Source organism: Sphaeramia orbicularis, chromosome 16, assembly GCF_902148855.1.
Source record: "Sphaeramia orbicularis chromosome 16, fSphaOr1.1, whole genome shotgun sequence".
Lineage (NCBI taxonomy): Eukaryota > Metazoa > Chordata > Actinopteri > Kurtiformes > Apogonidae > Sphaeramia > Sphaeramia orbicularis.
This window is the reverse complement of record NC_043972.1, coordinates 31,343,425-31,365,077: the sequence shown is the minus strand read 5'-3', so window position 1 is coordinate 31,365,077 and position 21,653 is coordinate 31,343,425. Positions and strand designations below refer to the sequence as shown.

At 40.1% G+C, this 21,653-nt stretch overlaps 1 protein-coding gene across 3 annotated transcripts; it reads left to right on the top strand.

The window, feature by feature from the left end:
* Window positions 1–82: 82 nt before the first annotated feature.
* On the top strand, window positions 83–21,639 carry LOC115435352 (probable assembly chaperone of rpl4). 3 transcript variants are annotated; one of them, XM_030157704.1, is made up of 11 exons: window positions 83–119; window positions 614–723; window positions 832–978; window positions 1,930–2,082; window positions 2,876–2,988; window positions 3,107–3,230; window positions 4,314–4,406; window positions 5,078–5,146; window positions 9,786–9,839; window positions 13,716–13,856; window positions 19,233–21,639. In XM_030157704.1, exons 1-11 carry the CDS (start codon window positions 98–100, stop codon window positions 19,410–19,412), a joined length of 1,206 nt encoding a protein of 401 aa, XP_030013564.1. In that variant the 5' UTR covers window positions 83–97; the 3' UTR covers window positions 19,413–21,639. The 3 variants fall into 3 exon arrangements, with proteins under 3 accessions (XP_030013564.1, XP_030013562.1, XP_030013563.1); XM_030157702.1 differs by lacking the exon at window positions 83–119 and adding an exon at window positions 274–448 and having other exon boundaries at window positions 832–976; window positions 1,928–2,082; XM_030157703.1 differs by lacking the exon at window positions 83–119 and adding an exon at window positions 274–448 and having other exon boundaries at window positions 2,879–2,988.
* Window positions 21,640–21,653: the final 14 nt, after the last annotated feature.

Sequence of the window (21,653 nt, the reverse complement as noted above, 5' to 3'; positions counted from 1 at the left end):
ATACCGTGGCAATCATATTAAGCACCCGCCCACAGACAAAGAACCGTTGAACACATTTAAAGCCCCGTAGAAAAATGTTCCTAAAACTGGATTTTAAATGTTTTACAGCGATGAACCAGGTAATTAGTAAATAAGGAGCATAATATAGTACTGATGTATTGCTGTACAAAATAATTTTACGGTGTATTTAATTATGAGCAATTTCACAACGTTGGTATGATGTCCTTTACCTCTCTCCGTAGCAGCCACCCAGTCACAGAAAGAGCATGCGCACTGCTTACCATCAACTAGACGTCCACGCGTGTTTAGGATTCACAGATTTTGGAAAAGTCTAGTTATAAATCTAAATTAGTCAAAGTATAACACACATTTTTCATCATTATGGGAGGACAGGCCAAGGGCAAAAAGAAAAACAAATCAAAGAGGAAAGAGAACCGTCCTAACAGGGGTAACTCAACTAATGGTTTATCATTTGTGCTAGTACTTTACAGTGTACAACGTTTAGCTTATAGGGATCTGATTTAACTTTACTGTTTCTTTTTTTGATCTATTCCCTTAGTAGATGAAATGGGACAGACTTAACATTAGCTTTTCTCTTCCCTCATCACAACAGATCCAGGAATTGTTGGCTTGACTCCCCAAGAAAGGATGAGAGTAAGGATGCATGAAAAAGCCAGAAAGAAGACAGCTGAAAAGTACTCTGTGCAACAACTGCTGGAAAAGGTTATGTTTTTGAGAAACATCCGAAGTCTGTCATGTTTTCAACTGTGCTTTAATTCTGATAATCAGCTAACATGTCTGTGTTTGTATGTGTCATTTCATCTTGTATAGACAGAAGAATACATGGACAGTTTTGACTTTGAGATGGCCAGCCTTTTCTGTCAGCGGGCTTTGGATGTGGAGGCCACTAACCTGCAAGCTCTGGAGATGCTGGGACATATCTATTCTGAACTTGGAGATGCACAGAAAGCTAAGGGAATATCCTTTTCACACGTTTCTGTTGTGATAGTTTTATACTGTCACATTCTTTGACAAAAGTAATTGTTCTGCAGTCATTTGGGACATTTAAGTATTATCAGTAAAATGTATTTTAAGTATTAAAAGTAAAAGTATTAATTTTAGTGCTACAACAAACACATTAATGTAGCCTACATTAATGTGTTTGTTGTATTTTACTGCTGTAGATGACTGAGTTCATTTTAAGTACTTTATATACTGTTTGGCCGTTTAATCTGCAGCTATCATTCATTCATTTATTATCTGAACCCACTTTATCCTCACTAGGGTCACGGGGGTCAGTGGGACCTATCCGAGCTACTTTATGGGCGAAAGTGGGGTACACCCTGGACATGTCGCCAGTTCATCTCAGGGCTGAAATATAGAGACAAACATTCTCACCTATGGACAATTTAGATTAACCAATTAACCTATTGGTGCATGTCTTTGGATGATGGGAGGAAGCCGGAGTACCCAGAGAGAACCCATGCAGACATGGGGAGAACATGCAAACTCCACTGGTGCTGGAATTGAACCCAGGACGTTCTTGCTGTGAGGCATGAGTGCTATCCACTGCACCACCATGTCGCCCTGCAGCTATCATATTCCATTATATTATCGTACAGTATATTTGTAGTGTTGCTGTTCTGTAAGAATGTCTAAAATGTCAACTTTTCATCACATCAGAAACACAGAACTATTTACTGAACAGGAAGGGTATGACATTTTGTGATCTGATTAACAAATTAGGAGGTGTCAAACAAATGCAATGGAGTAAAAAGTACAGTATCTGCTTCTGAGATGTAGTGGAATATGATTATAAAGTTGCATAAAATGAAAATATGTGAAATTCAAGCACCTCAGAATTGAACAGCTATTGAAGTACTACTTCTACATTTAGACCATTTAGCTTCCTTGATCAAATAACTATAAGCTTTCCAGCAGGCAGTGGAGCTGAGCCCAGACGAAGGCCATAGTAAGTATATGTACCTGGGACAGATCCACACAGGACAGGAGGCTGTGGACTACTACACTAAAGGAATACAAGTCCTAATATCTACCATGGACAAACAAGCACAGACCACAGTGAGTGCACATGCTCACCGTTGTTTGATTTATTATAGATATTTCATATCAAACGGGGAAATTGCATTGCCGTGTAGTTCACATATGTAGCTTTCTTTTCACAAGAGGGTGCTGTTGGAACATTTATAAAATAAATAATGTATACTTGCTCAAACTCTGTAATTATTTATCATGCATGTTATTTTTTTATTATAAAACACAACAAAAACAGATCATTGTCAGCTTTAGTACAGAATTGACTCTTGAAAATAGTCATGATCATATCTAGGATCTAATCATATGTACATACGTACCCTAATATATTAACAGAAAAAATCCTAACTGAAAAGAACTTTGTAATGAGTTCTAAAATTAACACTAAAATATTGTCTGTACATTAAAAACACGAGTTACCAAAAATGTCAAAACAGCTTATTATTTTTTGCTAATGATATATAGCTAAATCAAAAAGTCTGATGGTCCTTCATCATAGTTTTCTGGAGATTTATGAAGGTACTGCAGATGAATGACAAAGCATGCAATGAGCACTTAATATTGTCAAATAAATTTCCTTTGCACATCAGCCAGTGTTTTACAAAGTGCACACTGTTGATAAGCTGCTGTCATAAATATTGCAGGAGCCTAAAAATTCTTGATGTTCTAAACAAACATAAAAAATTTAAAGTTAATGAATACTGAAAATGCACTTCAACACTTTCAGCCCTTTGGAACAAATCAAGTTTCATATGGTAAAAGGTGTTTAACTGCCTTTGTCTAATCGACATTCTAAGACATTTGTCCTCTATTTTTTAAGCAGGCCGAAGTCGGAGCTGCTGCCCCACCAGAAGAAAACCCCAACCTCCCAACAACAAAGGACATTAGTCTGGCTTTCTGTTCAATTGCTGAGATTTACCTGACAGACCTTTGGTACCAGAGCACACATGAATTACTTACAAGCCATTTCAACATCATTTCCTGCTATTGCCTTTGTAATGAGTCAATATTTGTCTTTTCCTCTACATGCACATATGTGTGTGTATGTCAGCATGGAGGAAGGCGCTGAAGACAAGTGTAAGGAGTTCATTGAGAGAGCATTACACTATCACCATGACAACCCTGAGGCTCTACAGCTCATGGCAAATTACCTGTTCAGTACAGAGAAAATCCAGGTCAGTCTATACACACACACATTTACACATATTCACATACACACACTCAGGATGAGTTATCACCACATTAAAGCAAGAATCTGCTGAGTTAATTATTCTGAGCAAATTGAATTGCATGTCATTAATCAGCAGATGGACACTTACATTAACATGCACACACACAGACGGGTCATGCCGATAGGAATGTTAATTACTGGGCAAATCATTGAGGTCATCTAGTTGTCTGATAAGGAGAGATGAAGGCAGCAGCCATTTGAACTTGATTTTGGAGATGTCACAAGAGCTTCACAGTGTCAATTACTGACTGACACTTTTATTTTGGAAGTTTGGAAAAATGATATCTCAAAAATGTTTTGTCATGCTTCTCATATTTCTGTCAAACTTTAGTAGAACCTGCAAAAGAATCAGTGAAATGTGTTTTTTCAAGAGGTTTGTAATGGCTAAGAACTCTAAACCAGAGTAATTTGGTCAAGACGGCTTCTTTTAATCGTTAAATTAAGACACATGCCATAGTTTTATGCATCTACTGTGTTGTAGAATGTGGTTTACCACAGAGGTAACATTGCTCTTTCATGCATTTTATAGTTCAACTATAACACTCAACCTTTGTTTTGTGGGAATTAAGTAATGACTATCCTGATAAAAAAGTCACTCTTCTCTTGAGTTTCTTTTTGTAATGCTTTAAACACCAAGTGAACTCTCAGCTGTATCTGTCCTTTTCCTAATGTGCTCACATCACCAAATTGAGGAAATGCAGCACCTTGAGCTGAATTAGACCTGTAATACTACATGTAAACCCTAGGGGGCACCCTGGCTCCAGTCACACACCACAAAAGGCCACATTTGGCGACAAAAGTCTATTTTATCATATGATTTAAAATAGGACCATGCTTCTTTACTTTGTGTACAGGTCAGACGTGTATATATACAGCACTTTGAATACAAGCAGAAGAAGTAAAATCAAACAACTGATTTTAAATTAACTTACACTGCATGATGTGTATGGGAGTGTTTGTATTTATGATTGTATTTTGATTCGCGTACATGTATGCCAATTACATATGTGTATTTTTGTGTCTTCAGGAAGGGAAAGAATACTTGTTGAAGAGTGTGGGTTTGTGGCTTCCTTCCCAGAAACAGATTGCAGCCTCTTTCAGCACCGAGGAGGACGCGCAGGTGAGTCGGAGCTGTGCTGTGTGTTGGTATTTCTCTGACAGCAACCAGCCCTCATAAGATCCCAGTTTATTTATAAAGCACTTTCAACTAATGGGATTGCCACAGTGTGCTTTGCAGCAAGGAAAACCATAAGGACACCAACTGAGATAAAAAGTAGGAGATAATGAAACAAGGGATAATAAAAATAAAATAAAAGGCAAAGCAAATACTCACAAAACCTTGTACATTCCTGTGTGAGAGTGTGTACAGACAGTGGATATAAAAGCACTAGGAAACACCAGTAAAGTGTCTAGAGGATAAGTAAGCAAATTACTACAGGGAATTTAACAAAGAGGAAAAATTGCTTTAATGTCAAGGTTAGGATGAATAGCACCAAATAATGGTACCTGAGTAAATACTCCCAGTTCTCGGCAAATGGGATGTAAAGGGGTTGAGGTGATGATTGGAGACAAAAATCCCAGTGGCACCTCTGTTATGACTCTTATCTTCCGGAGCAGGTTGATCTGAACTTGGGGTGCTGACACTTTCACAATGATTAACAGCCACAGAGCTGCAGAATGTTTTGTACCTTGAAATTAGATTGTGTTATTATCAGACAAAGGAAGAACTATGTTTGTGGATACTTGTGTAAACACTCTCAGCGACTGTGGCAGTATTTTCGTTTTCTCCAGAATGACATCCCTCCATATGAGTCTCGCATCACCGCAGCCAAACTGCTCATCGAGGCCTTGGAATACGAGGTAAAATGTTGTGTGCAGTGGTGTCGGTCTGTGTATGTTTTACGGTGGGAGAGTGGCCTGGCATTTGTGTGTGAGTGTGTGTGTGTGTGTGTGTGCGTTTGTGTGCTTTCCTTTCTTGTGGATAGCATTGAAGGTGGCAAGGCCATGCCTGGTCTTTATTCCCACCAGAGTTCAGTGTCAATAATTGAAGAGTGGTATTTACAGAGAGGGGCCGGGGTAAGAGGGTCGATGGAGGAGGAGGGATGAGGAGAAGAAATAAAAAGGGGAGGAGGAAGTGGAAATAAAAACTGCTGCCATAGCTGTGATACAGTACAGTTTTCTAGTAAATCACTCATCAGTTTCCAGCATTAATGGCCTTGATTTTTAGTGGCTCACTGCTTTCAGTTCAGTGGAAAAACCCCAAACAGTCATTAATGCTCAAAGTAATCTTCTGTGATTACTGCCACACCAACAGCAGTATGATCCAGTGATTAATTTATTAATTTGTAGTCGCTGTTGTTGAGTGTTTTATAGTTATTATCGACAGGAAGTGAGAAGGCTATATTTTCTTCCTCATCTTGCACCCAAACAGCTTAGGTGCTGTTATATTTTTCTGTGTGTGTATATATGTATGCGTGTGCCTGTGTGCTGGAGATGGGCTGTCAGGTGTATCAGTAAAATGACAACGTCTCGGTCCACAGTTTTTGACATGTCATTTGTCTTCATCCCCCTGTTGGTGTCATCAGGCCCAAACCGCACACATTCTAAGTGCTTTATATGGTGAACATTTTGCTGTGTTGCACATACTGTATATGCAAACACTGTATGCAAATATCCATGCACCACTTTGGTTACATTTGTTATTAGAAGTCGGTGATGGAAATCGATTTTAAGGGTGGAATCTGTATCGAAACTATTCTCTTTCCCTCCATCTCTCCCTTCTCCCAAACTGGGAACTAGCCAGATTTGCTAGGAACATCCCCACTTCTTTAATTAGTCTTCTCCTCTTTCGCACATACACAAGCTTACTCATTTTTACGGTTCCTGCCTCTCCCAGTGTACTTAAAATCTATTCACAACCCTAGTTTCTATGTAATGTTATGTGCCTACAGTGCTCCTAGTTTCAGTTTGAAGGCTACCGTCTTTGCCAAAACACAAGTATTTGTCTATAGTTTTCCATAGTGAATATTTTGGTCTCCCAAACCCGAGCCAAGTTTTTGAAAATTTGATTAAAATATTTGCCAGAGAGCAGTTTTCTGAAGTCCTGTAAAGTATAGACTCTTGGAAAATCATTGTGAATTTTAGAAAAGAAGGTATTTACAACGAATGAGTGTTCTTTGTCAAAGCATATCTTAACTGGTACCTGTAGTTTGACCTTGTAAATTCAATACAGGATGCACTGAATGGTACAAAATCAAATATTTATTAATCTGTGGATACATTTCATACATACATGCATACATTCCATAGTTCATGAAAGGTCTAAGAACAGCGTGAAGAATCACAAGACCTTTCTTTTGCACAATCCTGTTTGGTCTGCTCTTCCCTGAGTATTTCTTTAAAGTGTGTTAGTTCCTTATAACATTTATAAGTATAGTCAGTTTTTTATTACATGTGGGTAACCTCTTCTTGTACATAACCAATGTCTAATTGATCCAGTATTTGTTTACTGTTCTTGATAGAATTGAAAACTCTGTAATCATTTATTGGGTGGTGGTCTCAAAAAAATTTATTCATAGATGTACATAAAGGCAACTTTCATGCTCGAAAGAAATAAGGTAATTGCCGGAAAAATTATCTTATGATTCCTAAATATGTGAAGAGCCAATACAAACATAAATACACTGTGTTTTGTGTTGTGTTCTTGAGTGTTTGAAGTAATGCATCTTAAGACTGTGTGATTAATTTTATGTAAACACTGGATACACCACTGCTGCTTTTCTTTTAAGTTTTTCTGTTTCAGCAAGATGTGGATCTGTGCCACCTAATTTGGAAAGCAAAAATGTGGTGATGTTCAAGGTCTTTTTTTCCTCCCTTTTGATTGTTTTTAAGGAAAAAACACTTGAATGCATGCCACATTTGTAGTAATTATAATAGAAATTGGTCAGGAACACATGAGGCATAGTGTGTCCACTGGCCTCATGTTTCATTGATTGACAGTTTTTTGTTTCAATGTATTACTGGATAATTGTGTGAATTAACAAATTTTTATCCTGATATAAATAATTTAGACATAAATTAAAAACAATTATTTATAGTTATGAATTCTTGCTCCAGGACATTGCTGTTTCATCTCTGTTGGCAGTCGCGCACACATTACCGTCATCCTCACACATCACCACACAGCCAACAGACAGACTGACACCCTCCCCTGACAGCCATTAAGGTGCCTTTCGGTGTAGTTGTCACATCAGCTGATGGGTAGTTACTCTGCGTGTCATTGTCAGGCCTATTTGCTTTCATGTTATTCATTGAGCACTTCTGTTCTTAAGTTCAGTTAAAGCCGGTGCGTACTTTCCAACGCTGCTTGCACGTACAGTTAGCGGTGACATCCCTGGGATTTATTTACTTAAGTGTAGACGTCCCGCTTTGTGTGTGTGTGTGTATAGCAGTTTCTGTGTGTTAGAGATACGGCTTGCCCTCACTTGTACAGTGATTTGTCTTTCTCCTGTCTCCGCTGTGCGTACTGGTAAAATGATTCTGTTAAACAAAATTGCCTGAAGATTACGCACGCAGACACACACACAGAATGCACTTACACACACACACAATTCCTTATAAATGAGTTTCTCCTCAGAATGCTGCTTTTTTTTTTTTTTTCTTAAACAGGTTGAAATAACGAGGACAGCACATATAGTGTCTTTGGTGTGTGGGTTTGTGTGTCGTTGAGGTGCTGTACCGTTGTTGTTCCTGGACCAGTTTTGCATTGTTTATTAAGACACTTTTTGCACCCTTCCTCCCAATCTTCTTACTTTTTCCTTCACACTACCCGTTCGTTTCCCCTTTTCTTCACGGGAATATTAATCTTGTTGTTGTTTAGAGCGTGAAGCGGCTTAAGAAATCTCTGAATCTTTAATCACTCGCCCCTGGGTTGACCACTGTAGTTAGGAAGGAGTGCAGTTGGAGACGATACAATGGTTATCATTGCTCACTTATCATGGCTCCCAGATATCTCTTGTTCTATTTTTGTTGCTCTAAAACTGCCTGTTCTATCACTATCAGTTGTTTAATACCCAGACAGATCTTTACTCCTATCTCTTATATCTAGTGCTTGGCTTGAACTACTGTGTGTGCGTGTGTATGCGTGTGTGTGTGTGTGTGTGTGTGTGTGTGTGTGTGTGTGTGTGTGTGTGTGTAGCTGTCACACTGGCGTGATACAGCGAAAGTCAAGTAGATAATTCTGACGCTGGGCATGAATCCATTCATCATCAACTGGGATTAGGTGTTTTTGTTTGTGTATTTTTAATCAGTCATTAATTAATTAAGGACAATGGTTTTGCAGATGATAATTGGTCTAGCAATCAATCAACTGACTCTCTGACATGCAGATTTGCACACTCTTAATGAGATACTCTCAATTAACCTGGCTCGCCTTCAATCTACCCAGGCAACTGTCCTCTTCATCGCTACCGGAACCACAATCCCTTAATGAAAAGAGAGAACTCCAAAGAGCAGGAGAGGGAAAAAAAAAATTAGGAAGCTCTCCAGCTAATAAGACGGCTTTAACAAGAAACGGGTGCTTGTTCTGCTCACTGGTTTGTGTAGCTTTGTTGCTGTGTGTGCTCGTACAGTTGTATTTATGTGTGCATGCACAGGGGCGTGCGTGTCTTTTATTCTTGCCCTTCACCACGGGTGATTGGCTAACAGTCGCCTCCAACCTGAAGTTGACAAAAATCAATATATCATCACCTGGGGCCTCGCATGCACACATACACACACCGACACACACACACACACACACACACACACACTACGATCACAGCATCCGCAAGGAGAGAGGCAGAGCAAAACAAACACACAGCCTACTTTAGTCAAGGGCTGTTTTCTGTAATAGAAACTTCCCACAGAAACTGACCCAGACAGTGACGTACTGAGGCAAAGGTCACCTAACATTAAGCTCCTCTGAGATCTCCAACCTCTTCCCCTGACCACTACAGTGAGGAAATCAAAGAAATGTCTGGCAAGGGGAGGGGAAAAGGAGACGGTGGGTCAGACTGGCATTTAGGTTTTATCACACGTTCTTTGGAGTTGGGTAGATAATAAGACTCTATTGACTCTTAATGTAAGTAAATGGATTAAAAGGGGCTATCGAACAGAGCAGCCAGAGTGACTATCGACTGTGCGATAAGCACTGGCGAGTGTGTCTATCGACGGCCATGTCTGTTGTCTTGTTGGTATTGATGGTGTTGTGGATTGGACGCTGGCCTCATAGACGCTTATCAGACCCCCTGATCTGATTGATCGCACTGCCTCAGAGATGCACAACACCAGTTTGTTTGTTCATGCGTGTTTGTCTGCGGGCTGTGTCTATATCAGAGAAGAGACAGATTACTTTAAGTGTTCGCTGATGAATTTTTAAACCTAGGAAGTTTTTTCTTGATGATGTTTTCTTTAGTGGAATCACTCCAACTTTCAATTGTCTTCTTTCTTTGTTCAATAGGTGGCACTAGATGTGTTGGAAGGTCTTCTGGAGGAGGATGATGAAGTCGTGCAGGTAAGTGATGAAGTGATATTTACTTTGTCTCCTAATAAATACAACAGACTAATGGGCAAGAAGAATTCGATCAGTGTGTGTCATAATCCAATGTTATTAAAGTCTTAAATCTTAATGGAGACCCAAAAGTCCCCGACTAGAAGGGCACAGACCACCTCCAAGGCTAAATGTCCAGCCACCCTCCCAGTTCAGAATGTTATTAGACCACGAACAGACCAAAAATGATGACCTATTTATGGTCCGTTGGTGCTGCTGGTTAGTTTAAGTGAGTGTTGCCAGGTTCACAAAGGTCTAAACTGAGATGACTGTCATTCTAAGCTCTGGGTTAGTTATAAACAATACAGGAAGTAAAAAAAAACCAATTTCAATCTTTACCCACATGCTGACAGAGAGACAGATGGAAGTGATCACAGAACCTCCCTGGCAGAGGTAATTATTTGGTCTAAAAGTAATACATGTAGTGACAAGCCTGGCATCGCTTATGTCTTCTCTATTTTACTTCTATCATATTTTTCAGTAGTTGTTGGTTCATAATATAGAGGCATAACTACTCAGGAAAATCCTTCATTAGCTGAAAGAGGAAGGAAAATGCTGAACAGCTTCAGCTTAGCTGCTATTTGTGTGTGAATGTAAATGTATGCACAGTCAGACAACCTTGCTTGCTCCCAACGGCTAACGTTGACACACACAGTTTGACTGAGAACTTGAATGCTTATTAGAGAGACGGTGTAAATGGTGGTACTTTCTGTGCTTTAGTAAGGAGTATGTGCTGTCAGTTTCCCCCCAAATCCCCTATGTCAGTGGTAGAGAAAGTGAAGGTGTGCCACTGAATGTCACATAGAAGAGCAAGGCAGTGCCCCCCCCACCCCCTCAGGCTCAGCCTTCCACACACCCCCCTCAGCTGACAGATTGAGAGCAGTCATCAGGGGGCTGAACTTTTAAACTTGCTCTAGAGACGCACAGCTGTGACACTCGATTTGAGCTGGCCTACAGCCAATCACATATGCATACAGTCACTGGCTCTGATGGTCAGAAAGTGTTTTGTCAGATGATATCCCAGTTATCTTGCAGCATTCATATTAGAGATGTCAGAAATTCAGAATAGACACGCTTTATACTCTCTGGCCCTGGTTTTTCTCCGTGCTACTCTGTTTAATTCTTTGTCTTAGTCTCCCTTTTATTTTCTCTCTTAAGTGCAGGAGATAAGTTGTTAGCTCTCGCCTCCGTCTTCTTGCTCTTGCATATCTCAAAGGTGGAACCTTACTTATATAACTTTAAGTCTGCACAAACAACTGAGCTAGTTTCTCGCAAATCTTGTTTCAAAGGTATTCTGTTGATTCATGATGCTTTTGTTCTTCCTTCAGCAGTACCATATGGGAACTAAGATGTGCCTTCACTTTGAAATGACAATAGTCCCAGTGATTTGATTGACAGACACAGCGTTTATTTTATTATGTGTGCTTCTGTCTGGGGTTGTGCTTGGGTAGAGTGGAATCTCTGAAGTTCTTAATTAGCCAACTTTCTCATGTTTTAATTCTGAGTGCTGATGCAGGAGCTGTCTCACCACATACACAAATGTTTCACAGTGGACCATCTGTAAAAAATGTTCAGCCTTTGTTGTAGCGATTTTCAAAGCATACAGTGGTTTTCATCAAAATTTTGAATTTAAATGACCTAATTTCACTCTTGCGCTTTTGAATATACACATGTATACATAATAACATATTTTCCTCAAGTTCAGCATTCATAAAAAAGGTTTTAGTGAAAATATCGTCATACTGCTGGTGCTGCTATCATGAGAGTTGTGAAAACTACATTTATCCACTGCTGCTGTTGTTCTGATAAGTATGGCTGCAGGGGGTAGCCTCCCACTCAGCATGCTGAGCGGCAATTCTGAATTCAGTGTGGCGTGCCTTGATGTGTTTGTTAGCTAAATGGTTGATTTGGCAGAGGTGCAGGTCTCTGCTGCCTCTGGCCTCAATGAATAATGAATAAAGCTAATATTCGAATCTTGGTGCTCGAAGAACAGTGGGTGGGTGATCTTTGGCCTCAGATGAGAGACGCACACACCTCTAAGTTCACTCCAAGTTGAACGTGATTGTGTTTAGAGGCACAGGAGCAAGGATAGCACACTGTATGTGATTATGTAGGAGCAAAAAAAAGTTTCTCATTGTGAAAGAGAAAGAAAACATGATTTGCCAAACATGCAGTTTAAAATATGCTTCCCCTGAGAGCAGCCCAGGATTATATTACTGAAATATCCTACATTTTTCACCATATTTTCTTAAGGTGCTAAAGTAAAGCTCAGAATCATTTAACTCCTAATCGCACAAGCTGAACTCTTGTACTGAGTGATACTCATTTTTGTCAGAACTGTTCGCTTAAAACTGAAGAGACCTAAATTATTTATTATAACAGAATATTTAAGTTTGAGAAACACTGAACAAGCAAAACATTTTTGTGTTACAGGAATGAGAAATAACCCATAAATCATTTGACTAGCTACACTTCAACATTATAAAAAACAAAAAAGCAAAAAACTGCTGCTGTTGGAGCTTTATAAGAGTTAAAGAGGAAAAAAGATTTTACTGTTGTTATGTTAAGAAACATGACCTTCATCGTAACTAGATGATGCTTGAAATAAGTATCGCAGCAAAAGCCTAGCTCAGTAAATAAACGCTTCACAGACTGAAGCATTTAGATAAACATGCCTATTTTGAATCTTGTTCATGTTCTTTTTCTTATTCTTCTATTGTGCCATTAATACAGTGTTTTCTATTATTCTGTATAACTTAATGCAGCTTTCATTTTTATATTAACTGAAACATGCTTTGATAAGTAGCAGCAGTATAATGGACAAATCACTTGCATATAATTTAACTTCACTGAAAGTCTTTTCAGATTGAACTAAACTATGTGTTATTTATTTTTGACACCATAGCTGTGCAAGCCCTACAGAATTTTGCATCTAATGACATTTTCATGATTGAAATTAAAATGGTTGTGCCTTCCATCGTTCACACCCATTCATCTCTGTTATTTCATCTTTACTGGTCTCTCACTCTTGCATTGTTTAACTGGGATTACAAAAAATAGCTACACAAAAAGTTTTTTTTCCTAATGGCACCTTAGCGTATTCTGCTTTGGAGGGGGTTTGGTGCACAGTAGAAGTTACCATGGTGATGTACCCTGATGAAAAATGAGCCACTGCTGTGGATGTGGAAATGTAGAGTGGAGACTAAGTTAGACTGTTATGCCACCAATTCTGAGACCGGGATCAGGACTGCAAGACAAATTTTTGCATTACTGCAGAAATGTTCTTGTAAAAAAATATGTAATGATATTAATTAGGAAATAATGTGGAAATAAGTCACATGGTTCACAGCACTAACTGTGGTTATACTAAACAGATATTTACCTTAAGGGGATTTATATTTTATTTTGTTTTTAGTAAATCATTTTCAACAAAGTAAATCCATTTTGTACAAAAATATATAGACCTTGAAAGGCAGTAAAATGATAAAAACTAAATCTTAGAAGCATAACAAGCATGGTTTGGATTCAGTGTGAAGCCACATTAAGTACACATGTGCATATATATTCATGGTGTGTAAATGAGTACAGTATATTTCAGGACTGGATCAGGTTGACAGTTATTATGTGAGTGATGGATTGCCGTTGAGTGTGTTATTCCGTGTTATTTGTGTGAAAGCTGTTTGTCAAAGAAGGATGTAGGATTTCTTGCAGACAAGCTCTGTGAGGGTTACAAATCTGTTCCCCTTGTCACAGCTCACTTACTGCAAGGAAAAGCACTTTGTGTGAATCTCTGTGTCTTCACACTTCCTGAAACCACCTCTCTTTCTCTGTACCTCCCAGGTGTGGTATCTCTCTGGCTGGGCGAGCTATCTTCAGTCCAAGACAAAGCAGCCGACAGAAGGAGAAGGGACAGAGGAGGAGAAGGAGGAGTGGAAGGCCTTGACGGATGCTGCCCGTTCATACCTGACCAATGCTAAGAAGGTAAATACGTGTCAAAATAACCTCAGAATATCTATCAGGGATCATACAAAATGTCTACTTTTTAGAACATCAGAGGCAGTTGTTGTAGATTTGACCGATTTTTCAAAAGCAGCCTTCAACTTTTGGTAGAGTTAAGAAAGATTATTAAGCTGCCTTCTGTATCGGATAAGGAGAACATGTAGTACTTTGAACATGAGAGGATTCACACCAAGCTCCATTGTTGCCTAAGCAGTGTTTTTGTATAAAATTTACATATACCTCTCTGCTCTCTCTCTCTTGCTCCCCCTCACACACACTCGGAGTGATGTGTCTCATTCATTCTGTCATTCTGTCAGAGAGAAATGCCTCTATGGAGCAGTGATTCATGTTAGTCTAAAATCCAATAGGCTTGTAAATCAGACAGCTCTGGCTGAGCGATGGCAGCCCCACCTCTGATTTTTTTTTTTTTTTTTTTCATTCTTATGCTTTACTTTCCTCTCCTTTTCACCTCTTCTCCTTCTCTCCCACCCTGTAGTGTTCCTCTACAGATGAGTAGGGGCAGCAGAGTGGCAATATATTGATGTCTGTCTCTCCGGCCAGCAGTGTAGTGACAGGCCTGTCTAACAAGCATCCTTTCGAGATGTCCACAGCTGAGACAGGAGTGAGGTGGGCTTTGAGCTGGTGAAAGAAAGAGAAAAGAACAACCTGTGGGAAGGGGAATATGGGCACAGCACAGATCTAGATTTCAGCTGCAAGCTTTGTGCAAAGAGGTAATAAAAGGAGAAAAAAAAAAAAAAAAAAGATGAAAATGGAATTTAGAAACAGGATGAATTAAGTGCTTTGCCATTTTTTCACCGAGTGAAGGAATACAAAACAATAGAAAAGGTTAAAAGAATTGGGTGAGGCAGAGCGGGACAAGTAAACAACAAAGCTGTTTCTTTGTAGAGTGAGTGAAGCAACAGGCGCAGAATAATGTGTAAGGTAAATGCATGAAGACCTTGAAAAGGTGAGATGGAATGTGGAGAGAAAAGGGCCCCCTCGTGGTGCACTTAATTCCTTAGCCCAGTGCATTTGTACATAGGGATGTGTTTGCATCTGTACATCGTGCAGATAAAATTCTTCCTTGTTTATATCAGAGCTTTGTTTCTGAGCATCACTGAGAGTGTTAATTATTAACGATGAGTCAGTCTGCTAGTTAAAATGGGCTCCAACATGGAAATGAGGCCTCAAAGCCCAACGGCTTGTTTTGGCGCCAGTCCACTTCTCTGCATACTTTATGACTTTGCTAAGTAAGTGTGCGCGCGTGTGTGTAGGGGGGGTGTGAGACAGTGAGAGAAAACATGCGGGTGTGTGTAGGCGCACCTTATGTGGATGCACATATTTAATTATGGTGTGCGTGCCAACTTGCATATCTAATTATTTGCAAAGAAACGTCTTCATTATTCATCTCCTGTATGATCAATACACGTACACACACATACACATACACACACTGCATTAATCTGAGGTGCTCTAAAAAGCATCATAGGGAAGAGTGGATGACTTTAGAGGCCAAGAAAGAAGTACAGGAGAGTAGCAGGGGTGGGAGAATGAAAAGGAAGGTGGGGAAGGAAACAGATTGGTTGTGCGGCATGTGTGTGGTTGTGTGGGTGCACAGGGTGTAGATGGTGAATAGTGGCGAGGGTAAAATCAATAGTAAACCGGACGTGAAATGGAATTTGAGTCCGAGCCAGATAGGGTGCGATTGAGAAAGGATCTGCAGCGTATGCACAGAGGACAATGTTAGGTGTGTGTACGCTCGTGCAAGTGTGCACAGAGCAGAGACAGCTAGGGCAAACGGAGGTCAAAAGCTTTACTATTTGATGTGGCTTAAAGGGTATCCCATGTGCATGGATTGTGAGAAGGGGTAGTCCAAAGTGCGCTTGTCATGTAATTTTAATGCCTTTTGCTACTAAAGACGTGACGAGGGGACTCGGGTGTTAAAGTGTGTGTCTGTGTATATGTGTCTGTCTGCGCATGCACGGTCAGCACGCTTGAGACTTCTGGTGACATGTCCCATTCGCACTCGGAAAGGTCTGATTTCAGAGTGTCGCACCCTTGACAGTGAAGGAGTGTGTGTTTGTATGACTGAGTGTGACGAAGGTTAAGAGGAGCAAAACGAAGGGCAAACGTGTCGAAACGGTTCATGTAATCAGTCGTTCAGTTCTAATGTACAGTACAAGCGCTTTGTTGGATCTAACACAATGGGACTGAGGATACAGCATCAAGACGAGAGGAGAGATTTTGGCACTGTTCTGTGTGACATGTGCCCACAATTGCTCGTATACAGGTTAAGTGTATGAAGAGGTATCTATCTCCCTGACAGGAAGGTCATTTGGTGAGAGTGTACAAGTGCGAATGAAAGAAATCCAAAGATAGACTGCATGAGAGGAAAATAGTCCAGAGACAGGTTTGGAGAATGAAGGCTTTAGGAAATGAAATGAAAGAAGAGGTGAAATAAAAGGGGGAGTTAAGCACAGATGTGGAACAGAAGGTGAACAGTGATGAAATGATTAAACTTTCACCACATAATCAGCCTGTCTTTATTCTACCATATGGGTTCTTGGGAAAAAGGTTTCTAATGTGGAATTGGGGAAAATGGATCAATTTTGCTACGAGTGGTACATTAGTGCTCATTACTACTCGCTTTATACAAAAGATAAAACCTTAGTATTTGGCTGACCAAATTATGTATATGATGTATTCAATGAAATTAATAGAAATAGAAACTTGTGTAAGCTGTGATCTAATTTCCATAATCAGTGTGAGACCTCATTCACCTCAATTGTGCATTGGAAAGAAATAAAATTCTGTTTTGTACTGAACTGTATAGGTCGGTTTAATTCTGGTTCTGACAATAGAAGCAGTTACTGTCATTTTCTTCAAGTTAAAATAACTCTTCTCTTTAGAAACTGTGAATTATCAAATTATCCTTAAGTGGTCGTCTGTTCTGCATTTACCCAAAAGTTTTTAACATTCATTTTGCTTTTTTTGGCTATTATTCAAAGGCTAATTCCACCTATAGCTCACATGGTAGGCAAGTTAATAATAATCAAATATAGGATTAACCAAAAAGACATATTTCTCTTCAGTTATGTTACCATTTGGATTTAAGCCGATGTGAAATTCTACTGCTACTGTCTGTTTACAGACTCTCCGGAGCCCGATAGAAGAAACAAGACAGGTTTGTGAAACCTAGTTTCAGACTGAGGCCCACTGATAAGGACCTCTCCTATGGGCCCCGAGAATAAGAGACTTAGTAGCGAGTTTAGTAGAATTTCCAATTATGTAGACCTCAGTGGAAAACTAAAACATGACTCAAGTGCATCACCACACGCCGCTGTTGAATTACATTTTTTAAAGTAGAAAAGTGAGGAAACAATCATGACACCTGAGAGCAGGTGTGTGCATGTGTTCGTGTGTGTAATATGTTGTCTGCGTGTGAGTGGTTGTGGCAGTGGTCAAGTGTGCTTTGGGCCGTGACTTAGAGCTTGAAAGTAGAGCAAAGTGGACCATGAAAAAGTTATACGATTACACCCACACATACACACACACACACACACACCCTCCCACTCTAGGCAGCTCTCTCGGCCGTGAAAGTGAGAAGAGAAAACACAGGCTGTTGTAAATGAGAAATGCCTGTGTTTTTTTGCGACGGCGGTGCTGATATCAGCAGCGCTCAGTGCAGAATGTGTAAAGAATAGCTCCTATTTGTTTAGGTAGCTGAAAGCATCACAATGAATAATCACATCGCATCCAGCAGACACACTATGGTATCGATCCATGGTTCACTAATAAATACCACCACCTTTAATCCAACTTCTGAGTGGAATCTTGAATTGTAGATCCTGTTGTATTTCTGCACATTTACAGTTTTTTTTTTTTTTCTTACATTCTCCCACTCATGCAAGTCGCGTGTAAGACCCTGTCTACATCTTTTACCCAAGGCTATAAAGTGCAATTATTCCAGGTATTGAACCAGGGCTATTGTACAGCAAACACAACTTTTATTCGGAATGCTCGTTGTAGATAAACATCTCCAGGCATTTCAGAGTGACACTGGCAGAATGAAAATCTGTGTGTGTCTATGTGTTTTTAAGTGTGTGGTGCTATAAGGTGGCTGAAAGGGTCAATTTCCCCCTGGTATCAGACCTTGCGCCTGGGCCTGGGTCACACTCTACCTCCCTAGAGCTCCAACCTGAAGAGACGGCATCCACTTAAATATACGCACACATCTACACTCACACACACACATCCACACGTTACACATTCTTTCACTCCAAATGAGTTCCCATGGGACTGCGTGTCTCCTGTCAGGACCTGCTGTTGCTGAGAGACTGGTCCTGGGGCAAAGCAGTCACACACACTCTTCCTCACTCTCCTGGCCTCGTTACACTTTTAGTAAGAATGATGGCACTCAGCTGCTTATTGTCCATGAGCTGAAGTGACTGTGTGTGCCTGCATCTGTCTGTGTATGTGTGTGTTAACTACGCTTTGTAGACTAAATGGAGTAAAATTCCTAGATCATCTAAACTATTCCCCATTCACCCCCACACTTTATTTCTGGAAAGAAAAGCATACATATAAATTGCTGTATCAGTTCCCCTCATTTTGTATATGCACACACAGAAACAGTGTTGTGTGTGCTGTCCTTAGTGGTAGTGAAAGTAGTTTTATCACCAAGCTCCACTTTGAGTTCAGTAATTACACACAAGCGGAGTATTTTATGGAGATAAATCTGCTGGCTGCTTTGAGAACAGGACTTTTTTATCTCGCTCTTTCACGGCATATTTCACCGAGATAACAACTTTGATTATGTGTGTGTATGTGCACATATAAACCATGTAAGCCATACGTGCTGCAGGATATATTTCGGTGTGCACGCGCATGCATGTTGCAACAGCAAGAGGAAGATAAATGGTCTTTTTGTCTCCTGCGCGGCTGAATGGTATATCAAATGTGCTGATTTGCCAAATGAAAGACAAAAACTGTTTACCAGCGTTTTGCGAGCCGTGACTGCCTTGCTGACAGAATGCAGCTGCTGCTGGATATTTCAGGCGGTCTAACCAGCACTTAGAGACTTTAAACCTCAGGGCGGCTCACTTCTCCAAGCTGCTTCTTACTGATGCTGTAGTGATGCACTGTTAACTTCAGTGACACAGCGGAAGAGCTTCTGTCGAGAGCACTTCACTCACCATATCTCATTTCTCTCCTCCCCAGTAACACTTTGCACTTCATGTTCATCTCAATGTTTCTGGTGTATAACCTACTTTCTAATTCAAATTCGTTTTTCCAATATGTTTAGTAGCTCATTGCACTTGCATCATCCCCTTTTTTTCCACTCTGCCTCATTTACAGCTGTACAGGAAGATGCGATGTGATGATCAGCCGATGCTGGAGAGCATAGAGGAGGTGCTACATGAGCTGGGGGGAGAGATGGAGGAAGACGAGGGAGAACCAGACTTGGAGCAAGATTATGAACCGTGTAGTGATGATGAGGAGGAGGACGGCGGCACAGAGGCACCCATGGAGCACTGACCACACCCTTTTGATCTTAATCTGCCATTTCACTTTTCTCCCTCATGTTCCCCCTAGTTTAAATGTTCTTGTGTGTTCTCCAAAGTGCCTTTTTAACTGATTATCGTTTCACACCTGTTTATCAAACATGAAATTTGGAATTAAGTGAGAAGCTCAAAGAGACGCATTAAACTCTGCAGTATACTCAATCTTTTTCCAATCTCTTTCCATTTGTTGTTTAATGCTTTTGGTGAAGTAGTGTAAGTGCATACTTGAGTAATGCTTCCCTTAATCTCCTTGACAGATGTTGATGAGAGAAATTAGTTTTAGGGGTTTATTTCTTACCAGCAGCAGAAGCAAAACACCTTTCAATCCTTTTTCCTCTTAACACCCACGCAGGCTTTTTTTTTTTTTTTTTTTACACACATGCACGTACGCACACACACACTACATGCATATACACACAAGCAAAAATGCAGCCTCTCTTGAGTACAGCTGCTGCAGTGTTTCCTTCATACCGCAGCAAAGTGAAATATCTAATTGTGGTGTAAGCTTTATGAGATGAATGTGTATGTGCCAACAAGCAGTTAATGCTGTCTTTATGGGTAATGTTAGCTATGTTCTGAGTGTGGTGCAGCGGTTGAATTGTTGCTATTCAGTCTATTCTCACACATAAGATTTTTCCAGTTTTCTGTTAACTCATTCGATACAACAAGAAAAGACACAATAGAGAGAATTTGACATTAACTTATGCAGCATGCGTTTCTCTTGCTGCTACTCTGTTCAAAGTGGCTTGGCAGAAAGCCTTTCAGAAAGGAGAAACGGGCAAGTCTGAGTTTTTTTTTTTTTTTTTTCTAACTAGTTTTCCACATTGCAGCCTGTTAAAATTCTCAGGCAACGTTAGGTAATGTAATGGCACAGTAATGGACTGATGCTTTTCACTTTCTTTCTTTTTTATTTGCTATTGAGAATGGCAAGGTGAAGAGGCTACATCTGAGTGCTTGACACAGCTACACAGATGTATCTAGTGTCTATGGATTATCACTTAGAATTGTTTTTTAAATAAAAAAGCTCAAATCTGTAGACAGGTGCAGCATGACAAAATTTTTGTTTGAACTGAAAAAAAAAGCCCACACATTCATTTTTTCCTTACAAAATTGTTAATGTCTAGCCAATTTAAATTAATTTTATGGTTAAAACAGGTTGAAATGGAGTTTTTAAAATATGTCAGATAGAGTAGTTGGTAGAGGGGCTCCTGCATGTGAGCAGCATACTACAACACACACACATCCACTACAAAGAATTTTTCCATCCACCATGCCTGTTAACGTACAAAACACAACTACAGGCATCTGCTGCTGCATGGCCCCTTTGAAAGATTCCATAGTTGGTAAATGGGACTGTTATCTGAGATCCTGATCCTGATAGAAGATCCAGCTGCAAGCAGAGAGGCCTGTTGGGGGAGACGGGGGTTCATATGGCATGTGTGTTGTGCATGTTTGTTTAACAAGCACTAAATTAAGTTCCAGAGAGAATATTCTGTATGTGCATATATAGGCCCCAGATTATCATATCTTAATGTGACATGATGTGTTGTTATTTGTGGACCGTGCTTTGCTCATCTTGCAGAAATATTCATGTCTGTGATGTTTAGTGTATGATAATATACTAGGAGTACAGACCTTGAGGACTGACTACCTGGAGCGATGCTGTCATCTAGCATTTGGCTTTGTAATTAAACGGGCCCTGGTGTGTGTGTGTGTGTGTGTGTGTGTGTACATGTATTTGTTGCCATGTGTTTCCGTGCAGCTCGTCTGCAGTGCAGTGTGATTAATGACTCCAGGGGTGACTGAACATCGGCGGTCAGCCCTTTCTGGTTATTCTGAGCTGACCTAGTGTGAGTGGGCCATAGTGGACACAAAGCCTCGGGTGATCTCAAAATCCTTGGCCATTCTCTCACCTGTACATCAGCCTCAGCTCTGCAGGAATATTTTCACTTGCTGAGAGAGGGGAGAGCAGTTTCTACACAAGGACACACATTCAATCACGGGGAAAGGACACTCACTGTTTGCTCGTATTCTTTCCTCCATGTTGAAAATTGCTTTCTGAAAGGCTTAAAAAGCTCAGAGGCCAAAACTGCAGTAATAATCAGACTAAAGCAAATACACCAAGCTAAAGATCTTTATATAAGGTTTAAGGTTTGATGTTGGAGTGTCAGATTAACAAATAAAAATGTAATATGTGATAACACCTAATGTGCTT

Coding starts and splice junctions, on each gene's coding strand:
- LOC115435352 (XM_030157702.1), top strand. CDS start 382: ATGGGAGGACAGGCCAAGGGCAAAAAGAAAAACAAATCAAAGAGGAAA. Junction 2,083..2,875: donor ACAAACAAGCACAGACCACA/GTGAGTGCACAT, acceptor CTATTTTTTAAG/CAGGCCGAAGTCGGAGCTGC. Junction 9,840..13,715: donor AGGATGATGAAGTCGTGCAG/GTAAGTGATGAA, acceptor TGTACCTCCCAG/GTGTGGTATCTCTCTGGCTG.